The sequence below is a fragment of the Pundamilia nyererei genome, unplaced genomic scaffold, assembly GCF_000239375.1.
Source record: "Pundamilia nyererei isolate P.nyererei 1_Seehausen unplaced genomic scaffold, PunNye1.0 scaffold00210, whole genome shotgun sequence".
Lineage (NCBI taxonomy): Eukaryota > Metazoa > Chordata > Actinopteri > Cichliformes > Cichlidae > Pundamilia > Pundamilia nyererei.
In genome coordinates this window covers 448644-459508 of record NW_005187611.1, presented here as the reverse complement: position 1 = coordinate 459508, position 10865 = coordinate 448644, and the positions used below count along the sequence as shown (strand labels likewise).

Below are 10865 nucleotides of genomic sequence, written 5' to 3'. Positions count from 1 at the left end.
AAATATGTTAAACGTTTATTTTGTGACCCAGACATTTGGGCAGCCTTTGTCGCGCCGCTGTAACGTAATCGGCCTACAAATGCGGCCTCTGAAGGATGCGGCCCCTGAATTTGGATACGCTGGGCTGCAGACTGTGTGTCTGTAGGGGGGGATGCAAGTGTGAAACTGGTTTCTGATTCTGTTGTTATGTAAGGATGTTTGTTGTGTTGTTTCTCTTGCATTTAGTGTGCCAGCGCAGGTTATTTTAACCCTCTCATCTCTGCCTCTTTGCCTGCAGTCAGAGATTGGTTTTGGGAAGCTGGAGACTTACATCAAGCTGGACAAACTGGGAGAGGTGAGGCCACATTATCTCCTTCTATCGGTGGATGTCAGACAGATCTTTGAAACTGTTTAATAAAGAACACAAACAGGATCTAAGTGCTCCGTGCTGCTCTGTGACACTCCTTAAAGGTTTCATTTCAGACTCACTAACTAATGTAAAGTTTTCTGACCTTTTCTACAAATTAAGTGTAAAAAGCTTTGCCTGACAGTCCACTCTTTTTGTTGTAATGTTTGCTTTTGGCTCCTGAAATCAATAAATAAGATTCCGATGGACTAAATGCCCCGCCTCTCTCCTCTCTGTGTGTCACCTGTGTGTAGGGGACCTATGCCACAGTGTATAAAGGTCGGAGTAAACTGACTGAAAATCTCGTGGCTCTGAAGGAAATTAGACTGGAACATGAAGAAGGAGCTCCGTGTACTGCAATCAGAGAAGGTACTGCATCACTGACACTGAACCAACAGAAGTATTACTGGTACTACAGTAGTAGAAGTACTAATGACAGCATGTTTGTACTTTTTACTCCTCAGTGTCTCTGTTGAAGGATTTGAAACACGCCAACATCGTCACGCTTCATGACATCATCCACACGCAGAAATCCCTCACACTGGTGTTTGAGTACCTGGTAAGAAATGCACACAACAATACACAAACTCCTCTTCTTCTTCTTCTTTGGTGGGTTTGAATGTGTGTTCATGTGTTTCAGGACAAGGATCTGAAGCAGTATCTGGACGACTGTGGAAATGTCATTCATGTTCACAATGTCAAAGTGAGAAAAGTTTGCTTTATTCTTAGTATAATGAAAGTGTGTGTGTGTGTGTGTGTGTGTGTGGCAGGCACAAACTGATGTGACAAACCTGCTGGTGATTTAACTTTTCTGATTTTGGTAGATTTTTAAACAATGATAAAAAATGAATTTGAAAAAGCAGAAGGAATTCTTCTTCTCTTGTTTCCCTGTTTTTGAGGGTTTTTCTTTGCATCGTGTGCTCATCGACTTTTCCTGTAACTGCAGCGGTGTTTCTGTCCTCAGCTCTTCCTTTTCCAGCTGCTGCGAGGTTTGTCGTACTGCCACCGGAGGAAAGTTCTCCATCGAGATCTAAAACCACAAAATCTGCTGATCAACGAGCGAGGAGAGCTCAAGCTAGCAGACTTTGGTGAGTCCTGCGGACACTGTCTTAGTTTCTGTTTTTTGTTTTTTTTGTAAAGTTAGGACCTATTTAAATCTTAGCGTCTGAGGTTTTTCTTGTGAAAAACTCACCTTTTGAGTGATGAAAATGTGTAATGATTTAAGCGTGAGCTACCGGCACCTGTCACGCTAAAACTAAGGAAAAGGCAAGCAAGAAAACAAGACCAGTTGGCTCTGAAGGTGGAACAAAACATGAAGAAATGGACCGACAGTCACGTCCATTATTTATTGGTTGGAGGAACATCTTGCTTGTCTGAGCAAAATATCAAATTTTATTTATTCTCAACTTCTGACTTCAGTGAAGCTGCGTAGAGAGAAAATTAAGACACTGGAAGAGGATTACAAGAAAGTAAAAGACCAAATCAACTGTGTGTGTGAAGAGCTGCCCAGCTGTTGCCAAGCCCATCTGTGACACACACACACACACACACACACACACACAACAAGTGCTACTTATTAAATTGCAGACCGAACCCTTGGCCAGTGGGAGCCCCCGGCTGAATCCCTGCCTTTCCAGCTCCACGATTATCACTAAACCTCGTGATTTTCTTCATCTTGTTGTTGTTGTCATTCCAACCAGCTGGCAGTTATGTCATGTTAGTGATGAAGATGTGAAGTTCTTCAGGGACCTCTCTCAGACCTTCACTTCATTTATTTATCACAGCATCGCAGAGAGCCGTTCTTCCTGTATTACCAGTGGAGACAGTTTTATTGGAAGAGAGTCGATTTTTGGTTCCTGTGAGAATTGGATATTAAAACTGCTTCGGGCCGTGCGGTTAAAGACACAGAGGGCGACCGATCCCTTTTTATGCCTGGACTTTGACGATGAGCCAGAGACATGGATTTGCTCTGTGCAGTTTGGCAGAGGAGGATTACAGACACACGTCTGACCTCCACAACCAGCGACAGAATGACCTCCTCGGTGAATTCAGGACAGCAGAGTCACTGCACATCATCCCCTCGTCTATTTGTAATGCAACGCTCAGAAAGTATTTAAAATGCCTTTTGAGGCAGTGTGAGTCGTGGTCCTTACGGAGAATGAATACATTTATTTTAGCTGTTAGGATACAAATGTAATCTGAATCAGTGTAAAGACAGTGATGATGAGGCTTTAATGACACGTGTGTGTGTGTGTGTGTGCGTGCGTGTGTGTTTGTTTCAGGTTTGGCTCGAGCAAAGTCGATCCCAACAAAGACGTACTCCAACGAGGTGGTGACGCTGTGGTACCGACCACCTGACATCCTGCTGGGCAGCACCGACTACTCCACTCACATCGACATGTGGTCAGTGATGCAGTACACTGTACTACTCTATTGTAGTACTGCTACTAGAAAATTTGATAAATTACATTTTAAAAAAATCGATTCTTCTGTGGTGAAATGATCATCTATGGTTAAACCATCTGATGAGACAAACCTCTTGCCGTGTGTGTGCGTGTCTTTGCGCTTGTCTGTCTTTCTGTTTTTAGGGGTGTTGGCTGCATTTTTTACGAGATGGCGACAGGTCGACCTCTGTTTCCTGGTTCCACAGTCGAGGAGGAGCTTCACTTTATCTTTAAATTGTTGGGTGAGAATCATCTTCTACTTCGTAATCTTTTGAGGACTCCATCGACCTGTGTTGATTAAAAGCATGCCTTAGGTTGGACGTGGGAGGGACGTCTCACCACACCTCATCATGCTGCTGTTTTTAGCTTTATTTTGTAAATTAATTTAAATGTATGTTTCAAAAAAATAGCTGTTAAGCTTTTGCATTTATATTTATAATAAACCTCGTATGTATTTTGTGTGCAGGTACTCCCACAGAGCAGACCTGGCCTGGGATCACGTCTAATGAGGAGTTTGTGGCGTTTAACTATCCTCAATACAAAGCAGAGAGACTGAGTAACCACACTCCCAGGTGCAGAGCTGCACACATGTACACCATGTTTTAGTAGCCGGGGGTTAAAACACTAAGCCTCCTCATCCATATGTCCAGCCTGTTGCTGCTGACCCACCAGGATCCGTGTGATTCCTTTGCAGTGGCCTCCAGAGAGCCTTCCTCTTTACTTTTAGTTTAAGTCACCAGATCTGCAGCTGCACACAGATGTGCAGTAATCTTAAAGGCTCACTGCACCAGATAACGAAGTTTGTGTTTTTGTGTTCAGGCTCAGCACTGAAGGAGTGGAGCTGTTGTCAGAATTCCTACAGGTCAGTTAACCTCGCAGTGTTTGTGCGTCTCCTTTTCTTTCTGAATCATAACGAATAAATAACCTTTTGGGTTTTTTTTTTTTGTGTTCATTTATGTGATGGGGAAAATAAAAATTTAAAGTTTAAACTTTATTTAAACTTTAGTTTGAGGGGAAGAAGAGGATCTCTGCAGACGAGTCGATGAGCCACTCTTACTTCAGTAACCTTGGAAAGAGAGTGAAGTTACTTCCTGACAGTAAGTTTAAAGTTCACACCGGTCCCATTTGGTCCCTGTTGTTACGGTAACGTCACAGAGGCGCTGTGGTTGTTTTTGTTTCAGCGACGTCCATCTTCACCCTGCCAGAGATTCAGCTTGAAAAGGAAACGATGAGACCAACAGCAGCAGCACCGGATCCAGGTAACAGTCTGTGTGGGAAGGAGGCAGCGCCACGTGGCTCCCTGCTGGGTTAGTCTGACGCTGACATCGTCTATTTTTGTCTTTCTGTCCAGCAAACAGTCCAAACAGGAGGCGGAGTATGCTTTTCTGACATCGTGGCGAGGCGGAGTCTGCTGCTGGACAAACAAAGGGAAACTGACAGGACAGGAAGTGACTATGATGATGATGCTTTTTTTTTTCCCTAGAGGATTTACTGCAAGTTACTTTACTGACTAACAGCAAGTGCAACAGAGTAGAAGAAAACAGAAGTTGCTATTATTTATGACGAGAAGATGAAGCCCGTTGTTTACACAGAGGAAATTATGATTCGCTGCAGCTACCTGACCAATCAGAGCACAGAATATTGTGACTAACGGAAACGGGCTTCAGAACTTCACCTCGGTACATGGAGAGATGAACGGGTGAATAGTAGTAAAAGCTTCTCCAGGAGGTTCTGTCTTCCATCTTCACTGCAAAGATTAAACACATAAATATCAAGTTGGTGAAAGTCCTGGAAAACCTGGAATTCAGCTCTGCTGTCATGGAAACCCCTGGAAACAGTCGTATACGTCATATCACCCGTGTGAACATCTGCGGCAGCAAAGTCAGCGTTAAACTGAAGCCACGATCCAGTCCCAGCGTGCTGAACTGTACCTGCTTAAAACTTTAATAACACCTGATGAAACACAATAAAAATTCAGTTTGTTAAACACACAAAAAACAAAAATTCAGAAATTTTGACTCCAAAGTTTTCCCTAAATTGCAGCTTGATTTATTTTAATATTTTTTTAACGTGCTACCGAACATGAGATGAAACCGTCAGAGTAACGTCGAGCCTGCAGCGAGAGGAAAACAGGCGCTGTTTTCACATTAAAGGCTGAAGACGAATGTTCTGTTTCAAACCCGCAGCTCTTCAGCGGTCTCCTTATCTGTGTCGAGCTGCCGATTGTGTTTCGGTTTGCAGTATTACATTTTACACTTCAGTGTTACTATTAAACAGCCTGCAGGAGAAGCCAAACACACATCTGTGGAAATTTAAACCTTTGCTTTTATTTTGAAAGTGTGAACCTGATTTCTGCTGTTCTGCATGTGTGTGTCGTACACTCGAACTTTATACTGTAATACTGTTAATATATATATTAATACCAAGAGACGGTAACACCATAAATCTGCCGTATATAGCTTATCACAGAGAATTTATTTCAACTGGAGTTTTATTTTGGTTTTTTTGTGTTTATTGGAGATCAGTAAGTAGGGTTTTTTTTCTTTTTTTTTTTTTGTCATGGAGACTGTTGAAAAGTGTGATGCCTTTGCCTCATTAGACCCCATGACATGTCAGAGGAAAATGCAGGGCACTGATTGCTGCTGTTTAAACAGATTTAGCCAAACAAGTTTGTTTCTGCACAGACTCAACCAGCACTCAGCCGATTGTCTGTTGCGCATTTCATAGGAAATTCCCAATTTTTGATGGCAAATTACACGCAGCATCGCGTTCTCTTTCATAAAGAACTTTTTGCAGCTCGTGGTTTTTAGCCTGTGTGGAAACAGACTGCAAAAGAACATTTTAAAGAGATTCACATCCTCGTTGAGACCTAATCTTCCCCTGCACAGAGTCCAGGTGTCGCTGGATGGGATTCATATAACCTTCAGGTAGTTTTCAGATTTCATCCCTTCAAAAACAGATGTAATTTCAAAAAGCCAGTTTTTATTTTTATTTAATTTTTTTGTATTCTTATCAGTTTTAAGAGTGTTCATATTTTTAAGAGATAAGCTGTTCTTGATGTGAATCTTTATTTTTTAGCTGTGAAGAAATCTTAGCAATAGAGAAATAATAAGACAATAATAACCATCGAACAAGGTGTTTGACTCAGAGGAAGCTGGATTTTCAATCTGCTGTAAAAATGTTGCATACAGTTGTATGTTTGTGGGAGGTTAGAGACATCCAGTGCCCGTAAATGAACGCACCTCCGTTATGTTTGATTGTTTTATTGAACGGCAGCAGAAGTCTGAAGTCTTAAAAAGTTAGAATGCATTCTAGAGGTGTACATTTTTTTAAATACCAGAAAAAGATATCAGACTGAAAATATTCAGACTTTTGCTCCCCGTGAATCATTGAAACGAAACGATAAAACATTGTGGAGGTGAGTTGCCGTTATAGGTAGTAATTCAGAGTGTTTACTGTGTTTCTGTGAATAAAATTGGACACTGGCTGCAGTCAAATGGTCAAAAAAAATGATCACCTGTGTAATTTTCTAATCACTCTTCCTTAACTTCAATGAAACATGTTACAAAAGGATGATTTATAAGGACTTCAAAGAGCCACAGTGCTCAGACTGCTCACACACTAAACTGGCAGCAGATGCTTTGGTGTTTCTGTCTCCAGCGATGCAAAAATCTCGTCTTAGTTATTTTGTCCCATGTGTTCTGTTTCAGGAAGAGTATAAATATGACTTCCTCACCAACCTTTGTCTAAGGCTTCCAGTATCTGTGACTGAAGTAACAGTAATAATCCTCAAAGCTGGCAACACAGCAATGCACAAAAAGAGAACATATCCATGCAAACTGAGGTATACTGCAACCTTCCCTGTGGCTGTTTTATTTGACCTAATTACATATAATTGTTGCAAATTAGGCATGGGTATTAGCTGCTTACCTTTCCTGAGGAAAACTGACTATTTGACTGCAACCTGTGTGTTTTTCTTTTAGGACTTAAATGTGTTCAAAGTGATGTGACGGGGGGAGAGTCAGACTAAAGGTGAAGCTTCTGTGAGCCGTGCTAATGCTGGGTTAAACAAATGACTGTTGAATGTAACTCTAAACTGTTGATGTGGTCAGTAGTTTAATGTTGGCTGGGTTTACAGTAATAATGTGTACAGAGTTACTGATTATTAGAGATAATCACAGGTTTTAATCTGCACGCTGCAGTGTTGTTGTTCCTCAGCTGCTGCTCAATTGCACAGGAAACGGCGTATAGATGTGAAAGTTCAGAGCGCATGTTTCTTCAGAGGTCACTGATTGATCTGCATTTTTGGTTTTAGGAACATGAAATAATGGAAAAGAACTCAGGAGCACACTATGTCCCAGTTGTTGAAAGAAAAGCACTTTTGCTTTAATCTGAGATTAAAGCAAAATGGTCAGAAATCCTTCAGGACAGGATTTTACAGGTACATTTTCAGCAGTCATCACTTGAGTTTTCCACATACAGTGTGTTGCCTAATGCAGAGTTAACAGATCATCATACAATGGCGTGTACTACTTTATTAAAAGGTGCACGTAAGACCGACTGGGCTGGTTCTCAAACTACAAACGCTGTATTTTCACATGTACATGTCTTCTCTCTCTTTTCCATTCTAATAATATCCAGTTACTGAAGCTCAGGGAAGGGAACAGTACATTGTGATGTATGAAGCCATTAGTTTCCCTTCTTTAAACAGCCTCCATTTATAACAACAAAAAGACGTCATTAAAATCAAAAGCTGGATCATCGTTTCGTGCATTGGTGTGTGCTGCTCCCACCACAAACCAAGCGTTTCACAGACCCTGAACTGGCAGCTTTGTTAAATGTGCCCATATCGTGCTGCTTTGTGGGGAGACCGTACGTGTACATATGTGTCCTCTTGCTTAGATCCAGTTTGCACGGCTTTGTGATGGGAGCAGTACATCCTGGTGCATGAAATCTTCAGTTTGCCTCTATTTCATACAACAAAAACACACTTGATGCCTTTTAGAGGGAAGTTAATGTCCTCAAAATTGAAAGCCGGTGCTCCTGATGCTAAACTTCAAATCCGCTGTTGCACAGGGGATTTTTTTGTTGTTGTTGTATTAACACCTTTTATCAGATTTGGACATTTTGCTTTTACATGAATTATTAAACAAAACGGGACACAAAACAAGAATCATTCAAAATCATGCAAAGCGAGGCAGCAGCAGGGTTCATGTCCGCTATGTTTGTCATGTTTAGGAACATTTTAGTGACCTATGGAGAAACATGCATGTTTCTGGTCCACATAGATGCAAATGCTGTTTTCTCTGCTTTTGTAAATGAACTAACATGCTTTGTTTTGGTCGACACCATACCAAAGTTATCTGCAATATACTGCACTGCATGATGGGATTCTTCCAGATAACTTCTATGCTGTTCATTTGAATAATCTTCCATTTGCCAAGAAAGCACTGCGACATATCTGATGCTATAATGGATCTGCATACTTGAAATATGAGTCCAAGTATGAAAAAGAAAGTATATCCTGTTATTGTGTACAATTATGTTTACTTCATGTATACTGGATATATTTAAAGTACATAAATATTAAAATCCTTTATTTATTATCAGTGTTGGCTGTTTGTTTATTAGACTTTATTAGTGTTTCTACTTTGATATTACAGTTAACAGGTACGCTGTACTGTAGTATTCACTCGTCCATCCAAATCATTGAATTCAGATGTTTCCATCACTTCCATGGCCGTGTTGCCAGGACAACAGTACATGCCTGACTGCATTGTGCCGAATTGTGGATTATGGTGTGGCGTTGTCCCCTTAGTTCAGGTCAAAGAAACTCTTAATGCTTCAGCACACCGAGACATTTGGGACAATTTCATGTTCCCAATTTTGTAGGAAGAGTCTGGACCTCAAGCCCGATAAAGCACCTTTGGGATCAGAGCGGAAACCAGGAGCCAGGCCTTTTTGTTCAATATCAGTGTGCGACCTCACAAATGTGCTTTTGGAAGAATGGTCAAGAATTCCCATAAACAACTGTTAAACCTTGTGGGAAGTCTTCCCAGGAAGGTTGAAGCAGTTATAGCCCGAAAGAGTGGATCGCCGTAATATTAGACCTGTGGATTAAGAGTGAGATAAGTTCATATGTGTGTGAAGGCAGAGAAGCAAATGCTTTGGAAATATAGAGTAACTGCTAAAACAGGTTTGTTTGGAGGACTGAGTAAAGTGGAAATCCTGGATAAGGTGCGGACAGAGAGGGGTAATAAAAATGCAACTAAATCTAAAACAGAAAGAAAAGTAACTTAAATGACTGTGTACAAAAAAAGGACTCAGGCAGAGAAGCTGTTAGGAGATAAATGAAGTGAATCTGACTTGTGAGGAAACTTCACACAGCGCTTACAGACAGTATCTATTTGTTTTATGTACAAACTTCTCCACAGTAAAGTTGGTGTAATCGATACATGTAATTAGGGAATGTTTTCAAGCACAGATACTGTGTGAAGTCAGTCACTTTTACTAACTTAGGTGTGGAATACTAACCACAGGAAACTAGGACATCCCTCAATATATCAAACTAAAGTCATTTACAACTTATATAGTCCTTATCTTCGCCATTTTCCTGCCCACTGCACTTGTTCTTTATCTTCATGTCCTCTTCATTTTCCCGTTCTGTCTTTCTGAGCCTGCTGAGTCTGCATGTTGAGGCTTCCTACAGGCAACATTTGTGAGAGTGATAACCGATAAACTGCATACAATGGGCTGATACGTCAGAATTCATTTTGTGCAGAGACAAATGAAGATATTGGTGCTTTTTGCCAGAATGGAGTCAAAAAGCTGCTGCAGATTTGAGCTTCTCTCTCCATAAACATGAAACGTGTAAGCGCTGCTGCTGACGTGCACGAACATTCAGCGCTATCTGTCTGAGCACACTCTTCTTTTCTAAAGTGATTTTGTTTTTATAGGCTGCTGGAGAGTGTTTAGTCTTCTTTTCTTTCTTTTAGTGTTTGTGATGAAGTCGGTTTGGGATTCAAAAAACTCACATTAAACCCGAGGCTTCCTGATTCAATGCAGGTAAAAGTTCAGCATGACGTACCTTCATTTGAAGAGTGTGTTTTTATGTTTTTCCTGCCTAATTTATAAAGTTCTTTGTTTTAATTTGGCTGTTTCACATTTTTATTCTTCTTGAACACAGATTTATTTTTTTTTTTTTTTTAGATTTTGTTTTTCTTTAAAAAAAATCCTCTCAAAACTATTTTTTGTGTGTCTGTGAAGGTTTTCCAGTTGATCTGCTGCAGGTTTTGATTTATGTTGTCTGGCTGTTAGTTTGTTATTGCATGGACAAGCAGAGGAAGATGAAATACTGGATAAAAACCATCATCTTTGATAAAAACTTCAGAATGACCTGCTCAAGTCTTTTTCTATATAAGAGCTCAGCAGTCTCTCGTAAACTGTGAGCAGAGATGTTTTTCATTTGAAACAAAAAAATTATTCAAGTTAAAAGTTATATAATTTAAAGGTTTCAGCTGGAAGCTCTGAGTTCAAACCAGCTGAATTATATGACAAGCTGTGAAGCTGGATTCAATTATAAGATTTTTGAACTAACTGCAAAGTTCCACGATAACACTTATAACCAAATATCTTACTACCAAATCAGTTTGCTTACCGTCTGAGCTTATTATTATTATTATTATTATTATTGTTGTTGTTGTTTCTGCATGGAATTTGCAACTTCTTCCTATGCTTGCATGAGTCTTCTCGAGCACCCAGGCTTCCTCCCACATGGGTTAGACTAAATAGCAATTCTTAATTGGCCACAGGTGTGAATGTGACTGTACGAGGTGGTCAGTCTTTCTATGTTACCCTGGCAAAACTGGTAACCTGTCCAGGGTGTACCCTGCTTTTTGTCCTGTGACTGCTGGGACAGGTTCCCTGAAGTGGATAATAGGATGGATGGATCTTAAATTGCCTCTATGCTAAGACTATATTAGTCCTAATTCAGAGTTGACAGACACAGGCAGGCAGAGAGGGGCAGAGCAAAGTTC

The 10865-nt window shown here is 40.6% G+C and overlaps 1 protein-coding gene across 4 annotated transcripts in view; it reads left to right on the top strand.

Annotated features, from left to right (window-relative positions):
* Nucleotides 1–8433, top strand: part of cdk16 (cyclin dependent kinase 16) — a 16294-nt gene extending 7861 nt beyond the window's left edge. For all 4 annotated transcript variants that reach the window (XM_005747980.2, XM_005747977.2, XM_005747979.2 and 1 more), the window contains 12 exons: nt 278–334; nt 640–754; nt 850–944; nt 1026–1088; nt 1350–1473; nt 2668–2788; nt 2974–3071; nt 3296–3401; nt 3649–3691; nt 3836–3926; nt 4011–4088; nt 4181–8433. In XM_005747980.2, the coding sequence (XP_005748037.1) occupies nt 278–334; nt 640–754; nt 850–944; nt 1026–1088; nt 1350–1473; nt 2668–2788; nt 2974–3071; nt 3296–3401; nt 3649–3691; nt 3836–3926; nt 4011–4088; nt 4181–4218 (1029 nt within the window). In that variant the 3' untranslated portion in view covers nt 4219–8433. The remainder of the gene's footprint in view (nt 1–277; nt 335–639; nt 755–849; nt 945–1025; nt 1089–1349; nt 1474–2667; nt 2789–2973; nt 3072–3295; nt 3402–3648; nt 3692–3835; nt 3927–4010; nt 4089–4180) is intronic.
* The last annotated feature ends 2432 nt before the right edge of the window (nt 8434–10865 follow it).